General features: G+C 38.9%; 1 protein-coding gene across 2 annotated transcripts; it reads right to left on the minus strand.

Annotated features, from left to right (window-relative positions):
* Positions 1 to 482: 482 nt before the first annotated feature.
* On the minus strand, positions 483 to 24,443 carry LOC124975519 (solute carrier family 22 member 9-like). Of its 2 annotated transcripts, XM_047538201.1 has the most exons (11): positions 23,751 to 24,443; positions 22,981 to 23,084; positions 18,203 to 18,357; positions 17,936 to 18,103; positions 16,342 to 16,351; positions 8,458 to 8,581; positions 5,072 to 5,187; positions 4,273 to 4,487; positions 2,658 to 2,766; positions 1,576 to 1,779; positions 483 to 661 (listed from the first exon to the last, which is right to left on the minus strand). In XM_047538201.1, the coding sequence occupies exons 1-11, from the start codon at positions 24,150 to 24,152 to the stop codon at positions 601 to 603; spliced, it is 1,668 nt and encodes a 555-aa protein (XP_047394157.1). In that variant the 5' UTR covers positions 24,153 to 24,443; the 3' UTR covers positions 483 to 600. The 2 variants fall into 2 exon arrangements, with proteins under 2 accessions (XP_047394157.1, XP_047394156.1); XM_047538200.1 differs by lacking the exon at positions 16,342 to 16,351 and having other exon boundaries at positions 8,458 to 8,602; positions 17,950 to 18,103.
* Positions 24,444 to 27,077: the final 2,634 nt, after the last annotated feature.

A 27,077-nucleotide genomic window follows, 5' to 3' on the forward strand; every position in this document is an offset into this window, starting at 1 on the left:
TCTCTACTTCTTGTTTTCAATGAGGTGAGCAGATCTGTTACACCACGCACTCCCCACCATAATATTTTCCCTTTCCATAGGTCCAAGGGAAACAGGGCCAAGTAACCATGGAAAGAAACTTCTGAATCATTTGCCCATATAAATCTCTCCTTGACTTCAGTCATTTACCTCAAAGATTTTGTTGCCAAGCAGAAAGCAGACACACATACTAGTATCAATTATCAGGTATGTTTGGAAATATGTTTCAAGTTGTTTCAAGCATATGGGATTCTTCATTGTAATCATCCCATAAAATACTCTTCCTGTCAATTCAGAAAAAAAAAATGGTTTTAAGGTAATTCTGTCCCCCTAATCAGAAACATTGTAGGTATCTACAACAATGTAAATATTATTCCATGTATTTTAAGGTATTATAGTACCTATGAACTCCTTGTGATTCATAAAGAATCTCATACACAAAAAAGTAGTACCACAATTTTAAATGGGATCCATGGCTTCAATTGCACTTATTTATTTAAATATTTTTCTGCTGGTATCCAAGAGTACTTGATATTTCTTTCTTTTCCTTCCTCTTTGATCATACTCAATATCTGTAATTCCTTAGAACTGTGTCACTTTGATGGAGAGATCTTCCTGCTTCACTTCTCTGGAGACTTTCCCCCTAGAACAGATATGGTAAAACCACAATGAAATAAACACAAACATAAAAGGACATAGAGAAACAAGGTATCTCCAGCATTCTTTAGAGCAAGCTGATCCTTCCTCCACCAACCTTGGTAAAAAAAAACATGATACCTGCCCAAGTATTTGAGTAAATCACGTGAAGTAAAAGAAAACACCTCCTGGGAGTATTTGGAAAGCAGCTTTGATCATTTCTACTGTCATCTTTGGGTATAATGTCATTCTCCAAAGGAGTCTTTGAAAGCCCCAGAGAAGTACACAAAAGTTTAAAACCCTTCCTCAAACCTTCATCATTATAAAATTACTTTATTTGTCATTGAGTTCTGCTCTTTTGTAAACACTTTCATTCTGAGTGTAAACTGAATGGTCTGAATCTCATGGCAACACATGAAGCCTCTTTCCTTAGATATATGGTCACCTGTGGAAAGGGCCCTCATCCTGTCTTGATTTCCCCTGGGTTCTTCTGTGACCAGGGAAAACCTCCACCTATAAGAAGTTACAGTGATAAACATCTCTTAGCCCTCAGTAGGTTACAGGATAGTAGGACAAGGAGGGTGAGATTTGCATTAACATTGGCCTTGGGTGTGAAATACCCTCAGAAGCCTGTGTCTCACTGTGATCAGGAACACAGGGGAGACCTAATTTTGTAACATTTACCATGGAAACTACTGATGTAGGCTGGGTAGACATGGTTTGTGTTTTCTGGAGATCTTCAGGGGGACATCTGAGATTGCTGGTGAAAGAATATTGCTTTTACTAAACCAAAGGCACTGACTCCCAGAAAGAGTGTAGGTCTCAGCTTGTCAAAGATACAGTGGCTCCAGTGGAATCTGTCTTCCCATCTCAGACCCATGGACAAAATTCTTGTAAGAGACCCTGAGACAGTTCACTCACTCATTTTTTATGTCTTGGAGGGAATCAGGCAGAGGCTGGTTCCTGGTTTCTGGGAGGAGCAAGACAGTAAGACCTGCAAGGATGCAGGAGGCTCCATAGATGACCCAGGGAATGGGTGCTGCATATGTCTGCAAGATCATCAACAGGGGCGCCAGGGCTGCCCCCAGGTTAGTGCAAACTCCAATGATTCCTAAACCTGTTGCTCTGCATCACAAAAAACAACAACAAAAAAATTGCAAAATTAATCTGGGGATAATGCACATGGGGTTTTTGTCAGCTTTTTGCATTGATTATGTGAGACAACAAGGGGTACACATAGGCATGTGAAGATTGATGACTTGCTCTTGCTTTTGAAATTTTGTTTGCTGGGATAACAATTACTCTCATGTTCACAGATTACTAGGACATGTTTTATCATTTAAAAATATTGTTACTCATTTACTTTATTTATTATGCATTATTTTCTGCATTGGTACATTATAATTATACCAAATACTAAATGAGATTTGCTGTGATATATTTGTATATGAACAAAATTTGGTCAAGTTCATTGTACAGTTCCTCCCCTCCAATCCCCATTCTCTACTCTAGAGGACTTCCTTCTCTTTTAATGAAAATTCATGCCCTTTCTAACTTTCTACATTCCACATAAATAAAACATTCAACCCTTGAGTTTCTGAGTCTGGCTTATTTCCCTCACCATGGTCTTCTACAGTTCCATCCATTCACCTGCAAATGGCATAATTTTGGTCTTCTATATGGCTGCATACACTCCATTGTGTATATGTAGCATATTTTCTTTATTCACTCATCTGTTGATGGACACCTGGGCTGGATCCATAACTTGGCTATTGTGACTTGCACAATAGCTTCTCTAATTTAGGTGACTCCAAAGAATCCATGAGATGTACATTAGTGGTATATGAGCACACCTAAAATTCTCTGGCAAAAAGCTTACGTTGGGTAAATTCTCACTATAATTGTCATCATTACCATCATTACTTTTGGTTTCTTCCTTTGATAAGTCATTAAGCTGGGAAGGGATGTTTTAACCATGACAGGGAACCTAAGAGAACTTGTACCTGATGACGGTGGGGAGCAGTTCATTTGAAAAGGTAACAGAACAGGAAATAGAGGCAGAAGAAAGTCCTCCTCCCAAAGTTGTCAAAATTATACGCATGGTCTGCATTTCTGGAAAGAAGAAGACCCAGGAGACAGGAAATATGAAAATTACAACCCAAATTATGAATGGAAAACACCCTTATTGGAGATCTTCACAGTGTAAAAATATACTGTGGAGAAACTGCATACAGATAAAATTTGTGACTGAGACATGGGACTTTTCTGCACAGATTTACTGATGGTGAATAAAAGGTTCTGAGTAATTGCATTCATTCTCCTTGACTCTCTAAGATTTTTCAAGGAAGGAGAAAAGATGCTGAATGCAGGAAGACTTCTCTTTCTTTTTCTGTCCAGTGTCTCCTCTACACTTCCTGTGGAAAGTGTGACTGTCATGTGGAAATTAGTGATGGGTGTCAGACTCACCCTGGCCCTCAAAGAATTTCAAAAAATGGTCCATGCACAGTATTGGCATGGGGTAAAGATTGTGGAAGAGAGTCACAAAAGGACAGGAATTACATATTAATGAACAAACTGGAAAGTACCCTGATCCAGAGCACTGTTTGAAAACTCAAGATTAAGAACTTCTAGAATGTAAAATGCATCAGACTTTGGAAACCACTGAGGGAACGTTTCATAGAGTCAGTTTTCTACTCAATTAAAAGAAAATCTCATGAGAGCTTTAAGCCTTGAATTGGGCTTTGTTCCAGGGCAAGAAACTGACATTACTGTTCTCTTTCAAGAGGAGTGGAGCATATAGCCAGGGGTAGTGGTGCATGCCTATAATCCCAGCATATCAGGAGTTAAGACAGGAGGACCAAGTGCTCACATCTAGACTCAGAAACTTTGAGAAGCCCTAAGGAATTAGCAAGACCCGGTCCAGAAGTGAAGTAAGTTGGTATGTGACTCAGTTGTAAAATGTCACTGGGTTAAGTCCATGGAACCAAAGAGATATAAAGAGAGAAATGCAGCCCACCAATGTGGGATTTTGTAAAACACATTACAACACAAGGAGCTGAGCAAATCATGGGATTGATATGTTGTCACTGCTATATACCTCTTCTGTACTTGACCACCAGGGATTGTTTCCTCATGTCAAGATGACTCCCAAAATTAGGGTTGCTTTTCAGGTGACCAAAGATGAGACTCATGTGGGGACACATAGTGTTTAGGATATATTGTCAATGAAGTTTGAGTAGTAATTCAGAGCCAGGCACAGGAAGTGTCAGACAGTCTGCATGTACTAGCTCATAATGATGAGTCTAGACCTACATGTTTGCAAGGAAACGCCCTTCTCCAATGAGGAAATGATGTATTCTGACCTAGAGAAATCCAAGCCTCAGAGGCCCCAATTTCCAGGTACTTCTTGATCATAATGAGGACAATCCCATATCTCAGCCAACGTTACTGACTTTTGGCTGTTTTCCTATGAATTCAATGACAGAATGTCCTAAATGCTCAATAGGTTTCAGGGAATATTTTGAACCCAATTCTTTGGATTCCTACATGTTCCTCTGGAAAAATCCTCAGGAAAGTGGGGAAGATAGTTCCTTTTTTTACACTGTGCTATTTCCTCACCTTCAGGCAGAAATATGATGACCAGAAAATAGATTCCCACCATGGATATGAAAAAGAACAGACTTATTCGACGGCCCTTGTGATTCAGTGTCCAAATAGAAATATAATTGGCTGGGATGCCGACTGCACCAAGGAGAATCTGAACCAGGAAAACATTGGTTGCCAGGTGCTGCAGGTGCAGGAAAAGGCCAAAAGTGGGCAGTATTATTGCAAATCTGCAGGAAACAAACAGGAAGGACACATATCATGAGCGTTAATCCTTAGATGATGATAATAGTGGGTCAGTCTTGATGAGTCATTTATTGGTGTTAAAATATACAGACATATCTTTTTTTTGAATATTTGCTTGCAGGTGATTATTTTGTAATTATATTAAAACAAATGTAGACAATCAGCAATGTTTAGTTTGGGGAGTCACGAGGCATATTGTGGAAATACAGGATGGATCTTTAGCATTTTCAAGTTTTTTCTGCTCTTGCAACTCACTCTTTCATTATACCTCCATTAAAACAAATGCAAACAATGATGAAAAGCAGAGAAAAATACTGTACAGGATTGAAGTGTGCAGCACAATTCTCCAGTGTGAACCTAGCAGTGTGATATGATGAATAGAACTTCTCGCTGTGCAATGGTCCTGTGCCAGTCTTTCCATCACCCTTTGACTACCCCAGCCATAGAAATGCTCTCTATATCCTCCTCACCTTCTGTCTCCAAAGCTGTGATCACTGCATATTGTACACATTGAAATAAGAAATACAGTCCTTCTCCACTACTTTCCTAGGCATGGTGTGAAGCCTACCTCACCAAGGACAGAAGAGAGATCCATTTAATCACGTTGGGAGAGTGGAACAAGTCACACAGAGAAGGTTTTTTCTGTGCTGCCTGCAGCTCCTCCTTCATGGTGGATCTCACAGCCTTCAATAATAACAGAGGCAACATCTTGTTCAGTTGTCAGAAAAGAAAGGGTATTGGGGAAGCACTGGGAACACACATTGTTTGGTGAATGACTATGGTTTCTAGTGGAAAATACAGACATTGAAAAAATGGCAGGCATAGAAGTGGTGTGATAAGTGGACTTGGAAGTTCTAGGAACCTCAGGACAATTGTGAAATGAGGATATATTAAGCAGGAACTGGAGAGGACTGTCTATCATTGAACAGAGTGTGTATGTTAGAGATATATATGAGGAAGGAAACCAAAAGATGAGTTAGTAAGATTACAATTCAAAGTCCCATTCACAAATAGAAATATTTGCAGTAGAATTTTTTTCTCAAACATTTACCAATAGTAGGAATAGAGATTTCCTGTCTCAGGAAGAAAAATTATTTCCTCACAATTTATTTTTTATATTTATTTTAGTTTTTGAGTCTTCCTAGATTGGAGAATACCTTACATGTTGGTCTCCATGAAAGAGGAACCTGAAATTAACTTCAGTTTGGAATCAGGGGGATCTTGCTTTAATTTGATTTAAACTCAGACTTGGTTTTATACTGAAGTACTACATTGGCCTTGCCACTTACCAGTTGTATACCGTGGGCAAGGTGACTGATATTGCTATAACTCCATTTCCATGTCATTGAAAGAAGAAGAAGAAATAAAAGAACCAGTACCATGAGAAATAGGAAATCCATCAAAATAATCATGTGTTTCTCCCACACATTGTCTAGGTCATTTACTAGGTGATAAACAAGCATGTCAAACTACTTTAATGGAACACTTCTACTTATTAATTCATTAGTTATTCAGAAATACTAATTGTCTTGCCTCCTCCACAAATGCAATAATACTGTAATGTTCACTTCAAAATATTCCATACAAAGAAATTCTGAAAATGGGACTTCCTCCCATGAATGAGGATTTCTACACCATCAGGAATTGACTTACACTTTCTAACCCTAGTTTCATCCCCAGAATACAGGATTTATGCTTGTGTTAGAGAGGCAATCATGGGGAGGCACTCTGCATCCCAAACATAAACCCATGATCACTGACCATTTTTACTGTGGTATTATAAGAATTGGCTTCAAGAAGACCCTAAATCCATTTCAGATGAGGACTGCCATGCCTGAGAGTGGCCTTCAAGTCCTTCCAATATCAGAGCAAAACATCAGGGCGTGATGACTTAATTTGTTACCAGATACTCACTTTTGATGAGCTAACAGAAATGAGTGGAACTTCCAGAGATATTTAGGTGGGCAATGCTAGCTGTCATTGGGACCTTTCCAAGTGTGTTATTCCTGGTAACCCTTACATGGGGAGGAAGTGGCACATATTCAAGTGGGGTTTGCTGGTTCTTCTTGTTTTAGAAAAGCATCTTTCTCTGTAACTGCTATTTTATGCCAATGATCACACCATGCTTTGGAGAAAAGCCTAAAGCAGTCTGAGCTCTTCAGTCCTACACACAAAGGTGTCCCATAGTCAGTTCCTACAGGTTTTGAAGAGCTCTTTGTTAAATTTTTAAATGATTTATGAGCCTGTTGAGACCATCACGTTAAGTGTAAATAGACTCTGGTAGAGTTTAACAAACAACAGAAGTTAATGTTTCCCACAATTCTGGACTCGAGGATTTTTCCAAATCTTTCAATGTTGGCGTTAAACATTTACCAGGACACCACTGACTTTGCCCTTCTGAAGTCATTTGACTGGACTCAACTGCAAAGAAACATACCCTGACTCTTTAACCATGGCTAGTTCTACCCTAACCTAGAAGACACATTTCATACACTACAACTTTCAAGATGCATTCAGAGCCTCCATCCCTACATCAAGGTTAGTTTTCCCACCTGGAAATTTACTTTGCTCCCTTACTTGACCTGTCAGGGGCTTTATGAAGCCCACTGACCTGGTGAGGATGGGTGATCATTTTGAAGACTGGAGCTGTAAACATTTCTGTCTTTTATCTCTCAAAGGATTTTCACAGGGATTCATGGAATATACTCACAAAGGAAGTGCAAGGAAGCAAGAAAGATAGGGGAAGGAGATAAAAAGGCACAGACAAGGCAGAATGCATTTGCAAACTAAGAAATGTAACATTCAGGAACCAGTAGAAGAATAAAACAAATCAACTGAGCTTTGGGAAGATGTTTGTGAACATGATATAGACAGAGGACACTGATAACTATTGTTTACTTCTCAAACTATTTCATTGATGTGTGACTGATATCGAAAAGTTGCTCATGGATCTCAACACCCTGTCATCATAAAAACCCTCAACCAATTAGGGGTGCAAGGCTCATACTTCAACACAACAAAAACCGAATGTGATAACCCACAGCTAACATTGCAGTGATGGGTGTCTGGGGACCAGACAGATTTCTTGGTAATGTCTAGAACAAGACAAGGATGCTACTCCAACACTCCAAATCTTCATGGCACTGGAAGAACTCAAGTAACCAGGAGACAGAAAGAAATAAAAGCATACTTCAGATAAAAGGAAATAAGCTACCCCTACATGCAGTTTAGAAAGAGAAAATGCTAATGACTCCGTCAAAAAGCTGTTATAACTCCAGAGCATACAGAGGAAGGTCTGTCTACATGAGGTGGAATATTATTCATTCATGGGAAATGGTGAAATCCTGGTGCTTGTGACAACAGGATGACCCTGGAGGACATTATTTGATGTGAAATAATCCAGAAAGAGGAAGATGAATGCCACATAATCACACTTATAGTGACATCTATGAAATTTGATCTTATAGAATAAGAAACTATAGTGATGGTTACCAGAGACTGTGGTTGCTCGTGGTGGGTAGGAAAAAAGGAATGAGATATTGGTCAAATTTCCCAGAACTTTTGTAGGATCAATGACAGTATATTGTATTCTTTTAAAAATGTAAAGTATAGGTTATTTGCTCTATCTGGAAAAATATGTTAGGTAATGCATGTATTAATTAGCTAGATTTAATCATTCAACCCTGTGCATGTACATCAAAACATCACTTTGTAAAGAAAAAAAATATACAATGTTATCTGTCAATTTAAATAATAATCAAATATAAAGAATAAAATTCTGAAGATGAAGATATATGCATTGAATTTGAAGAACAAATCAGGCTCCTTGGCTCCTCTCAATAAAATGTCTGTTTCCAGGCTTTTCAGTGACAGCATATTGCTTCTTTAGAAACCATTCAATAGTATGTCAGGCTGTGTCTTCTCTGTCTCATAAGCACCTCCCATCCTGCTCACCTCCATGGTTAGGGCATCTGCAGAAGTCTCCATTCCATTCAACCGTGCAGCTTTTTTAAGTTTCTGTAAGCCCTCCTCAGGTTTGTTGTTGATAATCAGCCACCGAGCTGACTCTGACACCCACCTGATCGAAGATGATGGAAGGGTAGTCAACTCTCACTTGATATTTTTCATATCACCTTCATTGTACTTCAATCGAATACCTACCACTTACTCAGTTAAGTCAAGAAACATATTGTCATGATGCCTGGTACCATAACTGGGCCAATGGGAAATGATACCTACATGCAGTACACCTGCACAGTTGGGAAAGCAGACATAGACCCCTATCTGCTCCCCTCTTGACTGGATGAACATTGACTCTGGAGCTCAGAGCACTGAGAAATGAGGGACACTGAGTTCTTCAGACCTTCTCCAAGTTCCTTGTAAGGGCATGAGAAACATTTACTCATAAAGTGTTCTTTTCCTAAAATAAGCACCCCTCAAATAGTTTTGCTTATGGAAGACCCCATGCAGACTGGAAGCACTCCTGCTCCTGCCATTGTGATGGAATCTGGATACACAAGAAGCTCAGTCTGCCTGGACATTCTCATCTATGTAATGGGAACAGTAACATCACCCAGGTTGCAGATTTGTTATGAAGGTGATTGACATCATGGATGAGTGCACCAAAGGGCACACCCTTTGGTCTGCCTGAACTCATCTCACTGTGTTAATCTGTAATCATCTCTCTGGGAGTCATTTCTCACCACATAGGTTTTCTCCCTGACCAGCATCTTGGGTTGAGGAACAGCAAACCTGTCTTAAGACTTTCTAAAGAGATGGAAGGAAGAATATCCATGAAAGAAATAATGTAAGGTGTCCAGTGTGCCTACACCTTTCAACTGGAGAAAGACAACTGCTCCTTCATTAAAGAGCTATGGGACAGCCAGCTTCTCCAGGTTCTCAGAACGGAACTGGCCCGCTAGTGAGAGTCTTTCTGACCAGAGCAGGCTCCGACTCCCGGAGCCGCTGCAGCGCAGTGTACTCCTGCAAAGAACCAGCGGAGAGCCTCGATCTGCAAGCAGCCTCAGGGATCAGGGCAGGGCAGCCGGAGACCTCTTCAGTCGGCTCTGCCCACTCCGGCTGCGGGCTCTCTTCACGGGGAGATCCAAGATGGCGGCCTAGAGGGAGACTGCACCCCCGGTCGCTCCAGAAACCAGGAGCTAAGAGGGGGAGGCATAGAGAGACTCGGACTGAAATAGAGCCATGGGTGAGTCTGCCCACTGGGTAAAGCTCAGCCCGGGTGGCAGGCCCAGATAGAGGTGGCTTAGCGGAGCCGGGCAGGGCAGCTAGAGTCTTCCCAAGGTAGTCTTCCACACTCCGGCAGTGGGCTCTTTCCACACGGCCAGCTGCACGGTGCAGGCCCACAGTGAGAGCATTTCCGCACAGAGCCAGTTCCAAAACGTGGAACCAGTAGGGGGCTAGGGGCAGTTTTCTTCGAATGAGCTGCTTTATCAGATTCCTCCAAGACATCAGGCTACGGAAGGCTGGGAGGTGATACACTGGAAATCTACTGGGACACTATAAGCCAATAGTGGAAAACTGCAATATCTCAGGGTCCCACTGACAACTGACCATTATGAGAAAACAAGGGAAGAAAATGTCCCAAACAAACCTAGATACTACATCAATAAAACCCAATGACAGCACAGCAGAAGAAATGTCAGAAAGGGAGTTCAGAATGTACGTAATTAAAATGATCAGGGAAGCTAATGAGGAGATGAAAGAGCAAATGCAGGCATTGAAGGAGGAGATGAAAGAGCAAATGCAGGCATTAAATGATCGCACCAATCAACAGTTAAAAGACCAAATACGGGAAGCAAGAGATCATTTCAATAAAGAGTTAGAGATACTGAAAAAAAAACCAAACTGAAATCCTTGAAATGAAGGAAACAATAAACCAAGTTAAAAACTCCATAGAAAGCATAACCAATAGGATAGAACACCTGGAAGACAGAACCTCAGACATTGAAGACAAAATATTTAACCTTGAAAACAGAGTTGAACAAACAGAGAAGATGGTAAGAAATCATGAACAGAATCTCCAAGAACTATGGGATATCATGAAAAGGCCAAATTTGAGAATTATTGGGATTGAGGAAGGCTTAGAGAAACAAACCAAAGGAATGAACAATCTATTCAATGAAATAATAACAGAAAATTTCCCAAATCTGAAGAATGAAATGGAAAACCAAGTACAAGAGGCTTATAGAACTCCAAACATACAAAATTACAACAGACCCACACCAAGGCACATTATTATGAAAATACCTAACATACAAAATAAAGACAGAATTTTAAAGGCCGCGAGAGAAAAGAACCAAATTACATTCAGGGGGAAACCAATAAGAATATCAGCAGATTTTTCAATCCAGACCCTAAAAGCTAGAAGGGCCTGGAACAACATATACCAAGCCCTGAAAGAAAATGGATGCCAACCAAGAATCTTATACCCAGCAAAACTTACCTTCAAATTTGACGATGAAATAAGATCCTTCCATGATAAACAAAAGCTAAAGGAATTTACAAAAAGAAAGCCAGCATTACAGAACATTCTCAGCAAAATATTCCATGAGGAAGAGATGAAAAACAATGATGCAAATCAGCAGCAGGAGGCGCTAGCGTAAAGGAATAGGCAAATAAAGGAGAAACCAAATCATGTCAAAAACAAATATGAGTCAATTGACTGGGAATACAAATCATATCACAATAATAACCCTGAATGTTAATGGCTTGAATTCATCAATCAAAAGACACAGACTGGCAGATTGGATTAAAAAGAAAAATCCAACAATATGCTCCTGCAAGAGACTCATCTCATAGAAAGAGACACCCATAGACTAAAGGTGAAAGGATGGGGAAAAACATACCATGCACACGGACACAGCAAAAAAGCTGGAGTATCCATCCTCATCTCAGATAATGTGGACTTCAAACCAAAACTAGTCAGAAGGGATAAAGAAGGACATTACATGCTGCTTAAGGGAAGCATAAATCAGCAAGACATAACAATCATAAATATCTATGCCCCGAACATTGGCTCATCCACGTACGTCAAACAAATCCTTCTCAATTCCAGAAATCAAATAGACCACAACACAATAATACTAGGCGATTTTAACACACCTCTCTCACCACTGGATAGATCGTCCAAACAAAAATTGAATAAAGAAACTATAGATCTCAACAACACAATCAGCAATTTAGACTTAACGGACATATATAGAATATACCATCCAACAAAGAACGAATACACTTTCTTCTCAGCAGCACATGGATCCTTCTCTAAAATAGACCATATTTTATGCCACAAAGCTACTGTTAGTAAATACAAGAAGATAGAGATACTACCTTGTACTCTATCAGATCATAATGGATTGAAATTAGAAATAAATAACAGAATAAAAAACAGAAACTTCTCCAATACCTGGAGACTAAATAATACACTATTATATGATGAATGGATAACAGAAGACATCAGGAGGGAAATAAAAAAATTCTTAGAAGTAAACGAGAACAAAGACACATCATATCAAAATCTCTGGGACACTATGAAAGCAGTACTTAGAGGAAGATTTATTTCATGGGGTGCATTCACAAAAAGAAGTAGAAATCAACAAATAAACGACTTAACACTACAGCTCAAAGCACTAGAAAAAGAAGAGCAGACCAATACCAAAAGTAGTAGAAGACAGGAAATAGTTAAAATCAGAGCCGAAATCAACGAAATCAAAACAAAAGAAACAATCGGAAAAATTAACAAAATAAATAGTTGGTTCTTTGAAAAAATAAATAAAATTGATAAACCCTTAGCCACACTAACAAAGAGAAAGAGGGAGAAAACTCAAATTACTAAAATTCGGAATGAACAAGGAAACATCACAACAGACACGAGTGAAATACAAAACATAATTAGAAGCTATTTCGAAAATCTATACTCCAACAAAACAGAAAACCTCGAAGACATCAACAAATTTCTAGATATGAACTACCTAAACTGAACGAGGAGGACATACACAACTTAAATAAACCAATTTCAAGCAATGAAATAGAAGAGGTCATCAAAAGCCTACCAACAAAGAAAAGTCCAGGACCAGATGGGTTCTCAGCCGAGCTCTACAAAACCTTTAAAGAAGAGCTCATTCCAATACTCCTCAAACTATTCCATGAAATAGAAGAGGAGGGAACCCTCCCAAACTCGTTCTATGAAGCCAATATCACCCTGATACCTAAAACAGACAGAGACACATCGAGGAAAGAAAATTTCAGACCAATATCCTTAATGAACATCGACGCAAAAATTCTCAACAAAATTTTAGCAAATTGCACACAAATATATATTAAAAAGATAGTGCACCACGATCAAGTGGGTTTTATCCCAGGGATGCAAGGTTGGTTCAACATTCGGAAATCAATAAATGTCATTCACCATATCAACAGACTTAAAGTTAAGAATCACATGATTATTTCAATAGATGCAGAAAAAGATTTGATAAAATACAGCATCCCTTCATGCTCAAAACACTAGAAAAAATTGGGGTAGTGGGAACATTCCTAAACATTATAAAGGCCATCTATGCTAAGCCCATGGCTAATATCATTCTAAATGCTGAAAAACTGAAAGCGTTCCCCCTAAAAACTGGAACAAGGCAGGGATGCCCTCTATCACCACTTGTATTCAACATCGTCCTTGAGACTCTAGCCAGAGCAATCAGAAAAACCAAAGAAATTAAAGGGATACGAATAGGAAAAGAAGAACTCAAACTATCCCTGTTCGCTGATGACATGATTATATATTTAGAGGAACCTGGAAATTCCACCAGAAAACTTTTAGAACTCATAAGTGAATTCAGTAAAGTAGCAGGTTACAAGATCAATGCTCATAAATCCAATGCATTTTTATACATAAGTGATGAATCTTCAGAAAGAGAAATTAGGAAAACTACCCCATTCACAATAGCATCGAAAAAAATAAAATACTTGGGAATCAATCTCACAAAAGAGGTGAAAGACCTCTACAATGAGAACTACAGAACACTAAAGAAAGAAATTCAAGAAAACCTTCGAAGATGGAAAGATCTCCCATGTTCCTGGATAGGCAGAATTAATATTGTCAAAATGGCTATACTACCTAAAGTGCTATACAGATTCAATGCAATTCCAATTAAAATCCCAATGATGTACCTTGCAGAAATAGGGCAAGCCATTATGAAATTCATCTGGAAGAATAAAAAACCTAGAATAGCTAAAGCAATCCTCAGTAGCAAGAGCGAAGCAGGGGGTATTGCAATACCAGATCTTCAACTCTACTACAAAGCAATAGTAACAAAAACGGCATGGTATTGGTACCAAAATAGACAGGTAGATCAATGGTACAGAATAGAGGACATGGACACAAACCCAAATAAATACAATTTTCTCATACTAGACAAAGGTTCCAACAATATGCAATGGAGAAAAGATAGCCTCTTCAACAAATGTTGCTGGGAAAACTGGAAAACTATATGCAATAGAATGAAATTAAACTCCTATCTCTCACCCTACACAAAACTCAACTCAAAATGGATCAAGGACCTCGGAATCAGACCAGAGACCCTGCATCTTATAGAAGAAAAAGTAGGTCCAAATCTTCAACTTGTTGGCTTAGGATCAGACTTCCTTAACAGGACTCCCATAGCACAAAAAATAAAAGCAAGAATCAACAACTGGGATAGATTCAAACTAAAAAGCTTTCTCTCAGCATAGGAAACTATCAGAAATGTGAAGAGAGAGCCTGCAGAGTGGGAGAATATCTTTGCCAACCATACCTCAGATAGAGCGCTAATTTCCAGAATCTATAAAGAACTCAAAAAACTCTACACGAAGAATACAAATAATCCAATCAACAAATGGGCTAAGGAAATGAACAGACACTTCACAGAAGAAGATGTACAAGTAATCAACAGATATATGAAAAAATGTTCAACATCCCTAGTAATAAGGGAAATGCAAATCAAAACTACCCTAAGATTTCATCTCACCCCAATTAGAATGGCGATTATCAAGAATACAAGCAACAATAGGTGTTGGCGAGGATGTGGTGAAAAAGGAACACTCATACATTGCTGGTGGGGTTGCAAATTAGTGCAGCCACTCTGGAAAGCAGTGTGGAGATTCCTCAGAAAGCTTGGAATGGAAACACCATTTGACCCAGCTATCCCACTCCTTGGCCTATACCCAAAGTGCTTAAAATCAGCATACTACAGAGATACAGCCACATCAATGTTCATTGCTGCTCAATTCACCATAGCCAGATTGTGGAACCAACCTAGATGCCCTTCAGTTGATGAATGGATAAAGAAACTGTGGCATATTTATACAATGGAATATTACTCCGCAATGAAGAATGATAAAATTATGGCATTTGTAGGCAAATGGTCGAAATTGGAGAATATCATGCTAAGTGAGATAAGCCAATCTCAAAAAACTAAAGGACGAATGATCTCGCTGATAAGCGGATGAGGACATATAATGGGGGGTGGGACGGGCTAGCATTAGGTTTAGGGTTAGGTTTAGAGTTAGGCTAAGGAGAGCGGTAAGAATGAAGGAAAGAAGGACTGTGTAGAGGGAAAATAGGGGTGGGAGGGGTGGGAGGGGTGGGGGGGAGGGGAAAAATAAAATAAACATCATTACCCTATGTAAACGTAAAAAAAATAAATAAAATAAATAAAAAAAAAGAGCTATGGAGTTATGCATATATGATTTTGGCAGGATGAACCCAACTACTATTCTTTACTGTAATGCTCTATTAATGAATGGCATTTCACAAACAAAGAAGCAAAAATTGGTTAAGATATTAAATTTCTTCTTTCTTTCATCCATTATCAATTACATGGATGAAAATCCCTCAAATCTCTGGGCATTTTATTTTACATGACTATACACACAAGTACATGACATGGTGGAGGCTGTCTATTCTTCAATTACTTTCCTCTGTGATGGAAAATGTTTTTTGAAAAAATTCTATTTCTAAACTGACAAATAAGGTTTCCAAGCTAGGACAAACTGGATGTTCTATAATATTCATGTGATAATATATTCCTCTTCTGTTATTAGTGTTAATTCTTTTAGAAAATAACATCAGAGAATTCATAGTTAATTTGCATTATAAATTGTCTCTTAGAAATTATTTGTTATTTGTCAAGGGATGTGAATATTATGGGCTATCTTACATTTTGTGTAGTTTACTAAATATAACACTAGGTTTAATAGAAATTTTACATAAAAGAATACTTCTGTTATAATTATATATCTTGCAATAATTAAGATATACTTTTATGAAAGTATTTACTTGTTACTATTTGAAATATTATTTGGGCAACTGGATTGAACAAAAGGTGGCAAAACAAGGTAGCAGCTGCAGATGCAAGCTCGAATGACCTTGAATGGGTATTTTGATGGTTGTGCAAACTCCTGAGGATATAAGAATCCAACTCCTTCCCTCTATCAAACTGGACTCTCACCAATGACTCTCCAGGGAGTTTCCCGACTTTCATTCTGAACTGGGGCTACATGATTGACCCATCTTGTTCTGAGGCTCCAGCTTCTTGGGCTCAGCATTTCCTGCTTTCTGCAGCTCTCCAGCTGGCAGACAGCCTTTGTGATACTATCCAACTTCAGGTCCTAGAACCCTGACTGATACACTGTGGTTCACTCTAAGACTCACTAGAGACAGGGTGAGACAACAGTGCAAAACAATCAGCAGGCTGATCCTCCTCACCACACTGCAGGCAGCCAAGTTTTGCAGATGCCCTCCTGGGTCCACATGTCCAGGCTTAATCCAGGATTGGCTCCAACCATAACAGAAGCCACTCTATCCTACAGTTGTAAACTGGTGAAGATCTAAAACCACTGTTTCACAAACAACCCAGAGGCTGATCCAGCCTCCTGGATTAATGTTGATGCATAGATCTTTAGACATCCTTTAATCTGAGTAATAACACTGCCATCACTTCCTCTTGTTATCCTTACCACATGTGCACATCTTGTTTTTTTCTTTTTTCTTTTTTCTTTTTTTTTTTTCTTACCAGAATGGAGCTTCTCATAATCACACTGTGCCCAACAGGAACCTTCCCATCCTTCCTTATACTCCAGAATGACACCAAGCCCCTCACCTATTAGCCAAATTGATGACCCAAGTTGGCACCATAACCACAGCCACTTGCTGTGTTTGCTCCTGGTGGGATTTAGGATGTTTTCATGGATCATCCCATACCTGATTCCCTCATGCTTCTTAGTTCTGTGTGTTGGTATTTGTGTTTTTAGCCTCCTCTTGGTTTTGTTTCTTCCTATCTACAGACTATCTTTCTCGAGATGGTAGCTTCAGAGTAATTTTCTCCCATTCCCACCACTCACTGTACCCTTAGGCCAGTTGAACATTCATTTTCAGGCCTTGGGAAAATTCTATGTATAGAAAATAGTCAAGACCCAAAGTTAGGAAGAGACATCATTCAATCTAGCAGGAAGAAGCTTTTAAAGACTGAACTTCTGCCCTCAGCACCCCTCTAGGAATTTCAGGGCAATGCCTCTCAGAGGAGATTTAGGCAGGAACAAATAGGGACCGTGATTCAGAAGGCAAGACCCTCCCCCATTAGCACAAAAGATGTGAACCTAAAGACCTCCCTTTAATCCCCCAAAGTTGCATTATCAAAAGAGCTAACTTCCCTGAAGTATCAACAGCAAGATCCTATTTTTCAAAAGATTGCCCAGCCATCCCAAGAAACATGCACAGAGTCCCATGTTTGACCTAGACTAACCAAATCAGGGAAACCCCTGTTTAAGATCCCATGCATATTAGTTGTATCTCATGTATCTAATGTAAAACCCAGAAATGAATTTTTGGCACATGTTCAATAAGATTATGGGCAAGACAGAAAATCTGTCAATCATACCTGCTTAGCATAAGCCACTCCTATGAAAAAGCCTTTGAAAAGCAAATAACTCAAGAAGGTTTATTAGCCCAGACCCCTCAGATACAAGGGTTGAGTGCTTCTTTGTTCTGTCCCTGTAGCACCTTCTAAGCCTATATTCCTGCAATAAACTCTTGTAGTTGCAAAAGAAAGAAACAAACAAACAAAGAAAAAGAAAGAAAGAAACAAAGAGGAAAGAAAGAAAGAGGAAAAAAGAAAGAAGAAAGAAAGAAAGAAAGAAAGAAAGAAAGAAAGAAAGAAAGAAAGAAAGAAAGAAAGAAAGAAAGAAAGAAAGAAAGATTGGTCATTCAGTGTCCTCAATTTCATCTAACAGTCCTAGTTGCCCTGCTTCTCAATCACACATAGACACCTGTTCTGAGAGCTCATCCTCAAGGGTAGATCTAAGACAAAATGTATATTTATGTCCTGATGTCACCCACATTTCCATCCTATGATCCTATAAGAGAAGGAGGAAATTGGGCTCATACCTTGAGAAATAAATAAGAAGAAAATGGGTATAGACACAACCAGCTGGAGAGTATGCCAGTTTCGAATACCATAAGCCAGGCCTCCAATCATGCTCTGTCCTAAATTACCAGAGAGGACCACCATTGTTGCTCCCATAGCTTGGTATTTTGGAGTTGTCCATTCTACAACTGAAAGAAAACATCACTGAGTGTTTACTTCAAGCAAAGGTAGAATACCAAGGTCAAAGTCAAAGTTCAGTAAAGGTCCAAAAATCAGTGTTGACTTACTGAGAAGAACAGTATTTGTCAGGATGGTTGTGGTGGACATGCCAGCCAGGAGGCGTAGTGAGCAGTAAACCAGGAAGGTGGGAGCCAGGGCAGCACAGGTTTCCGCGACGGCCAACTGGAATAGACTCCATGTCAAAAGTAACCTCCTTCCAAACCTATGGAAAAGGGAAAGATGGGATTTTGGAACAATAACAACTGGTAAAATGTGGGACAAAGAAAGCACTTCACACCTATAAAAAAATCTGTAAAGGATCAGCAGCAGATATTCCCAAAAGAAAATCTCCCTCTTTTTAAATAGGTTCTGTGCGACAAAGAATTCTTGAATTTGTTACCAGTAGTTTGACACCAGTTCAAGTTATGTAAGACATGCTGCAGTGTCAGAGATATTAACACATCATAAATATCTCTTGCACTAAAGCATACACATAGCATTATGAAGAGTCAATATTGTGTATTAAGTATTTGAATCAGCCCTTGGGACTCTAAAAACTGCACAAACTATGGCTAACATGACATAATAGGAAAATCTCTAAAGTGGTACATCCAAGTTACTGAAGGGTTGGACAAGAATTTCTATCTGCTGAGTTTGACTTTGTTGGCCTTGGACAACAAAACAAATATGTAAAAACATAAGGTGTATTTTCTCACAGGAGAAAAGCCATATGAAGTTGACCTGTTCCTTAGGTTTTGGATGGCAAGCATTCAGTGGTAATCTGGTTGTTCATTTCCAAAAGAAGACACATGAGGACTGTTATGGATCCCCAGGGTGGAGCACTATGTAGCAATTAGAAATGTGAACTATATGTTAATTAAGATGCATTAATCCAATGGTTTTGTTTTGTAAAGTATGATTTCACACATGCATAGGTTAAATGGTAGAATGCCTCTTATTGAGAGGAGGACGCTGGGATACTTCCATGTTTTATGAAGAAAAATCACCCAATATTCTATTGACAGTCCCTTGTATGTTTAAAAGCACTCCTTTTCCATTATCTCTATTTTAGAGAATATGTAATCAATTTATTTGAGTGATTTTCTAGGAATTCTGATGCCTTAGCTTCCTTACGAATCATTTCTATCATTTTTTCCCACTGGAATAAAATATTGCCCCTCCTGTAATATGAAGAACACATCCTTGACTTCCTTGTACCATGTGAAGGTGCAGCAAAAAGAAGCCATCTAAGCAGCAGACAGCAAGACCATACCAGTGGCCCATTCAACTGGTGCCTGAACCTTGGACTTTCCAGTCTCCATGTCTGTGAGAAACACAATCCTACTACATTTAAATTACCCAGTCTCAGGTATTTGTTAGACCTACAGAATGGAGTAAGACATGCATTCTCCCATGAAGATTAGGTATCAAATTCAAAATCTTTCAGAGAAAAGCATTCAGAAGAAATGTAAATCAAAACTACTAATATTTCTTCTCAATGCAATCAGAATGGCAATTATCAAGAATACGATCAACAACAACGTTGGTGGGGATGTGGGGGAAAATGTACTCTCGTACATAGTTCATAGGACTGGAAATACAGGCAAACAATTATGGGAAGCAGCATGGATATTCCTCAGAAAACATGGAATGGAACCACCATTTACCCATCTATCCCACTGCTTGGTTTATACTCAAAGGACTTAAAGTCAGCATTACACACTGATGCAGCCACATCCATGTTTATAGCCAATCAACTCACAAGAGGTAAACTATACAACCAACATATGTGTCCTTCAATAGATGAATGGATAAAGAAAATGTGGTATATATATGATGGAATATCACTCAGCTTTAAAGAAGAAAGAAATTGTTGCATTTGCTGGTAAAAAGATGGAGTTTGAGAATATTATGATAAGCAAAATAAGCCAAACCCCAAAAGTTGAAGGCTGAATATGTTCTTTGATATAAGGATGTTAATTCACGATGGAAGGACACTAGGGAAGAAAAGAGTTACTTTATATTAGGTAGAGAGGAGTAAAGGGAGGAGAAAGGGTTTGGGGCTAAGAAGTACAGTAGCATGAAACAGAAATTACTTCCTCATGTACATATATGACCACATGACCAATGTGATTCTACAATCTATTCAATCAGAAAAATAAGAAATTATACTCCTCAACAAACCCAGAGCAGGTATACTCTAGTTGCCAAAGATAGTACTGGGTGGTGGGAAGAAGGTTGTTTGTACAAGTGATAGGACCAGTTTTCTTGTTCTTTGCCATTCAGTACTTACCTCTTGGTTTTATTTAAGAGTGTAAGCTTCTGTACATAACTATGTAATATATTTCACATAAGAAGTGATGGCAGCTGTGCACAATGGTGTAAACTTATAATCCCAGCAACTGAAGAGGCTGTGGCAGGAGGATTGTGAGTTCAAAGCCAGCCTCAGCAACAGTGATTCACTAAGCAACTCAGTGAAACCGTGTTTCTGAATAAAATACAAAAAAGGGCTGGGGATGTGGCCCAGTGGTTAAATGCTCCTGGGTTTAAAAGAAGTGATGACAGTGTGCAAAATTTCTGCCACCAGCACAATGTTGAGTATTAGTTCAGAAGCAAGATAAAGTAGAACTTATGTGATGAAATATTTGCCTGGGTTTGAGCAGTAGGAAGATGAAAACCAGAATAGAGACTTGTGAAGCAGAAAGTAGGCATAGGATCAAAAAATCACTGTTAAGATTAGAAACCCAGGTTTCTGTTAATTGAGGGTAAGTCCTGGAAATAAGTATAGGGTTATAATGGAGAAGTTGACTGTAGTTCTAAAAGGCTGAGCTATACAGGAGGAACTGAAATACAGAAGCATAGATACTGAGATATGTTACGACAGGGAAGCATGGTAGTAAGCTTACCCTTAGCCCCAAATCCTTTTGAAAAAAGTGGAACAAAGCAAACAAAAGTGAAATCTATGGATTAGCCCATTTAATAAATTCACCTCAACAGAATGACTATATTGAAGAAATTATACTCTATTTATCTATGATATATCAAAATACAAAAATGCATTGAATTATCATGTATAATTCATTAGAACAAATAAAAACTTTTTAAAATAAAAGCCCTTAGAAAACTGGAAATAAAAAGGAACTTCTGAAAATTATGAAGGAAAACTACCAGACCTCTATTTAGTTAACGTCACACTCCAGAGGAAAGTCACCATACATTCACTGAAGATCATCAAGAGAGCCAGAATTTCAGCTCTCACAAGTTTCATTTAGCTGTGAACTGTAGATCCTAGCTACTGATGAGAAAAGAGTCAAAGGAGAAGATGTAAAAACTACAAATTAACCCGTCCTTATTGGCAGATGATGTAATCATGTTATAGAAAATTTTACGGATCTATAAAAAACTTCTAGAAATATTATTTGTATACTGCAGGAATTTTTCAACTAATCTTTCAGCACATTACTCTCTTCTCCTTCGAGGACTCCCATAGGTCATATGTCGATGAAATGCTTGTTGTTCTGAAAGTACCATGCAAGTTGCGACTCTTTTTAATCTAGCTTTATTTTAGTTTATCTTTTAGCTCCTCAAGCTTGATAATTCCTAGTAGTCTTTATTCATGAATTTATTCTTCATTTTTGAAGTAATACTTCATTTATGAGTTATTCAGAAAGGCAGTTCATGAAGTCAGTAAATAAGTAAATTGAAATTCTATTAACAGTATATATTACTCTAAGGCAAGGAAAAAAATTACACAAAAATACAGACAAAGGATGCCTGGGATTCATAAGAAATGGCTCTAGTCACAGAAGTGCTTGCTTATATGCAATAACATGTCACTGTTGAAAACATTTTATTTTGAAGATTGCAACCTTATTTATCATACATGCAAAGAAACTGCCCTAAGTCAAATTTCATTTGTGAGATTAAAAGCATAAGATACCTATAGCCTCAGGATATGATAAAGATCTAATAAGATGCATGAAAGAGTGACTATTGAAAGGACAAGTATACTCATATTCAATAACTGTTTATTTCTAATTCCTTAAAAAAAGAAATTCTACATAGCAGTGATTAGTACAAGGCAATAAAAGTTAAAAAAGACTATATCATAACTCAAAAAGAAAGTAATTAACAGTAAAAAATGAGGGCAATGGTTTCCTGTCATTTCAAAACAGATATTCAAAAGTACAGGATCAAGATTCTCATACCACAAATTATGACACCAGTTGTCATTAGTTTAAATACCCTACATGATTGAAAAAGTCATCTTTAAAAAGCTGCTCAGCCAAAAAGGAAATTGAATGGGTCTGGCATGTCCTCCCCAACACCACAAATGACATGTTGCTATGGACTCTACAGGAGGAATAGGATGCTCCACCCATCCCACATTGGCCACTCAGCCCCAATGACCATTCCCTGAGCACCAGAATCATTCAGTGCAGTATCCAGGAGGCACTGAGCACAATTCCCCTGGGCAACACTGACAATGTTCTTCTCTCTACCAGCATACTCAAGCAGGCTGGATCCAGTGTGATGACACATCTTCCTTTGTGTCCCCATTGTTAAGTCATTGTGATCTTTCAAACTCCATGTTGTGGCACCTTCTTTTTAACCCTCTACTAAAACACCTCCACATCTTATGGTGATGTTCTGCACACAGGACTCAAATGTTAAAAAGTAGCACTCACCACACAGAATGAAAATTTGCATTTGTGTTTGTAGATCCCTGGGAATAATGTGCCCCCAGCGCAGTATAATTTGCAATAATTTTTTTCATATACGTAATTGAGTCATAGCTGGTGACAGTACCCATGGGTAGAGAGAACTAGAAACCAGAGACACTCACCTGTCTGTCAAATAGCCACATACAATGCTTCCCATCAACATTCCAGCCATGAAGAAGAATTTAGCCACTGAATTCAGTGACTGAGATTCACACACCAGGTCCCACTGGAAGACAAGGAAACCAGCATAACAAAAACACCTTCACACCACCTTCAGTTTTCAATTGATCAGGCCCCTATCTTCTTGTACAGCTTCGCTCTTTAAAAATGCTTGAATTATACCACCAGTCCTCAGTTTATAAAATTTTACCTTGGGAGACTTCATTATAACTGTGGTTACATTGATGATCACATTTAACCCACAATGCAAAAATCTCAAATTTGGCCACTTACCATGACCATTCAAGGACCGTGAAGAATTTACTGAACCCTGAACATTGGTGCATACATTCTCATGGGATTACTCTAGGAGTTCAGTCTGGGTATTCAGATTTTGATCAACATATTCAGGTTTTAATCAACATACAGACATATCTAATTGCAATCAAAGCAGAATATTAGTGACTTAGCCTAACATTTTTAACAAGACATATGATTTATTTGCTTAAACTGTGACATTCACAAGAATAAAAGCACCGTGACAGTCAGTTCATATTTATGAATTATCATTACACTAAGGTTGTGTCCCACATTGCAAAAAAGAATCAATAGATTATGACAAAAGAAGAACCAGCACACACATGAAAATTAAAGGTTCAAAGCATGTTCATTATTTTCATTGCTTCTACACACCCAGGTCAAGCACTCATGAGAAGAAAATGAAATCTATTACCTCAGTCACGGTGGTGGAGAGGAAGGAACTTCGGTCATATACCCAGCCATCCATGCAGGGCTCCGTGTCTGGTTCACTCATGTTTGAGAAGGTCCCATTCTGATGAAGGAGCTGCCATTGTGGGTGGATGAAGCGCCGGCACTTCTCTGGCCTCAGGTTTGAGTCTAGTGGGATGGAGATCCTCAGGAGGGTGTCCTGGCTGAGGGTCCCAGTGGCATTGTCAGAGACTGTGGCGTTGTCAAGAATGTGGACCCAGCAGCGATGACCAAGGATGACAGCAGTGAAGTTCTCCAACATAACATGAGGGGCCACCATGGCATTGCAGAGAAGAAGAAATATCATCTGAATAATCTGGAACCTCCCCATACCACCAACTTGATCTAGGAGGTCCTGAAAAGACATGGTGACTGAATGCCTCTCCCTGACTGAAGGCAAAGTTGTTGTATCTAGATAAGGTCAAAGAAAAAGTGTTCTATTGTCTTTCCCTGTGACACAGCAAAGGGTGTTGATCCTGACCTCACTTTCTCCTTAATGGTCCCCTCTTCAGCTCTGTGGCAAGTCCATGCAGCTACTATCCCCTAGTCTTTATCAGGTTATTCAGGTGGATGTTTTCTTTAAATCACTGAGGGAGGTAGTTTGCTGAGCTGCTTTCTGCCATTAAGTCTGTCATTGATCTACTTCATGAAAATTCTTGTTGTGGGCAATGAACTGCAGTCATCTTTGGACATTGATCTGCAAATACTCTGTAAACTAACCAGAGGAACTCTGATACCTGCTCTGCAATTTTTTACAGAACATGTTGTTTGCAATACGCATTTGAGGTTCTTGTTATTGCAGCACCCAAGCTTCTTCTAGCAGTCTTCAGGATTCCAGTGTATGCTGGATCCCATAAGTGCTCTGAGAAAGGGAAACAGATTTGTTCCTTGGGCAGCACCCACAAGAGTTGGATCTTTGGATGCTGTGTGTGACACTATTCAGCAAGGAGAAGCTGGGACATGCCACCTGCCCACTCAGAGCTGAGCTGGGGTAGGGACTGTGGTGACAAACTGTATGCTAGATTACACTGCTGTCTGGGTTTCACTGGGGCCAGGAAGCTAGACTCTACCAGTTCCTTAATGCTCCAGGTAATGTCTCAGTTTTCTGTGAGAGGTGAGAGGTGATTTTTGATTTGTTTAGTACCAAATCTTGATTCACAGAGGTCATGAAAATCATACGAAGAAAAATTAGTGCAAGTGAAGTGCCATGGTTTTGGTACAGGATGTCCTCATAATAGTTCACATGTTAGGCAATGCAGGAATTTTCTTGGTGCTATGATTAGTTTATGAGAGTTCTAGCCTCATTAGAGGGTTAATTCACTTGAAGGATTAATAGTATGAGTGGGCAATTGGGTGATAACTTAGGTGGGTAGGTCCTGGATGAAAGAAGTAGATCACTGGGGACATTCAGTTTCAAACAGAAGTTATGAGAACTGACATTCATGTACTTTGAACTTTATGGAAAGCATTCAACAGTCAGTCTTTTCCACAGTGATCTATTTATGTGTCTGTCATTAAGGGAGATACAATTCCATAGGGATTTTAAATGCCCTTTAAGGAAATTTTCAGCCTTAATTACTTTAAGTATTTCTTTTATTCCTTTCTTTTCCCCTCCTCTCATTTGGCACTCCCATTATGTGTATAAAATACCTTTTAAAATAGCTAGTTTTTGGAATTTGATCCACATTTCACCCCACATTCTTACCATGTCTAGATTTCAGAGGTTTCTGCAGAAACATCATCAGGATCACTGATTCTCTCCTCAGTCTACTGTTGAGCCTATCAAGATTGACATCACTCCTATTACAGCAAGTTTGGTTTCTAGCCTTCCCTTGTGACCCTTTTCAGAGTTCTGGTCTCCCTCCTTGAATTTTCCTGCAGCTCTGTCCTGTTGTTCACGTTTTCCATGAGTCCCTTTGCTAAATTAATCCTAGGTACTTGAAATTTCTGAACAAAATTACTGCCCTGAGTCTGTGTCTGATAATTTGCTTTGATTCCAACTTTCCTTGCCTTTCAGCAGGACTTGCAAGTTTTGTTAAAACTTAGTTGGGAAATCAGAATGGAAATGATGTGATGAGGTTTCACATGCATATGATGAGGAGATAGGCTGTGTTTACTTTTTGATCTAGCTGTAGCTCCAGCGGCTTCAGTCTCTTCTAGCACACCTGCCTTTTACTCTATATTATCTCTCTAGGAATCCATAGAAACTCCTTATTGAAAATGGTTTGTGTCCTGCAGTTCTCTCTGTCAAAATGCACAATTTTTATCCCATGGTCCTATTGATGAGGTGGCAGGGTACTAGAAATAGAAGTTATTCCATAATATTATTTCTATGTATGTATTATTTGTTTTAAGATGGCCAGATTCCCTCAGTGTGATCTTCCGAAGAGTTGCTCTATTTTACCTTCCCTGTATATTTGAAAGAAGTTCTAGGGGAGTAATAGCTGGCAAATTTCTTTCTTCCAGATCAGATAAAATATTAGTACAGTAGTTTCTCTTGAAATCTGATGTTCCTCACAGAGAATAAACCCAAGAATGAATGGCATATTTCAAAAAGGTTATTTTGCCCATTGAAACTGTAGAAAGATAGACTGAATATTTCTCAAACTACACAGCAAGGATGTGATAGGGTTCCAAGAAAATAGAGGGCCTTCCCTAAGTCTTAGCCTCCTGCCAGAGTTTGAGATTGTCAAGGTAGTCCACAACAAGGCCTGGTATTGATTCAGTTACATCAAAGTGGGCCTACAGAGCTGGTCCAATAGTGACATTCTCTTATGGGCCTCTGCTCCTGGTTGCTGTGACTTTCTACAGCCTGTTATCTCCTATTCCTAAATGTGGTAGTTTGCTATGTGACCCTGATTCACTAATAGAAATTAGAATAACTGTTTTTCCAGTTTTGTCTTCCTTGCTGTGAAGTAAGTAGTGAGAACTTCCAAACTCTCTACAATTCAATGGAAAATTGAAGCCTTTTCTATTACTTTTGTAGGGTTGGCTTCACAAATAGTGATGAAGAATTAGTCCACATGAAATACAGTGACAAAAATAAACTTTCATTGTGTAATGAGAATTTTCTTACCTCTAGTTTCCAGTGATTTTTTTTCACTTTTCCTTAGGAAATTTTTCCAACATGATCAGTGTCAAACTTCCATCAATTCTGTGCTGCCACTTTTAATCTTCAGTTTACACTGTCTGCACAGATACTCCCTGTCTCCAATATTTTTCACATTTGAGGCTCTTGTTATTGCAGCACCCAAGCTTCTTCTAGCAGTCTTCAGGATTCCAGTGTATGCTG

The sequence above is a fragment of the Sciurus carolinensis genome, unplaced genomic scaffold (genome assembly GCF_902686445.1).
Source record: "Sciurus carolinensis unplaced genomic scaffold, mSciCar1.2, whole genome shotgun sequence".
Classification (NCBI taxonomy): domain Eukaryota; kingdom Metazoa; phylum Chordata; class Mammalia; order Rodentia; family Sciuridae; genus Sciurus; species Sciurus carolinensis.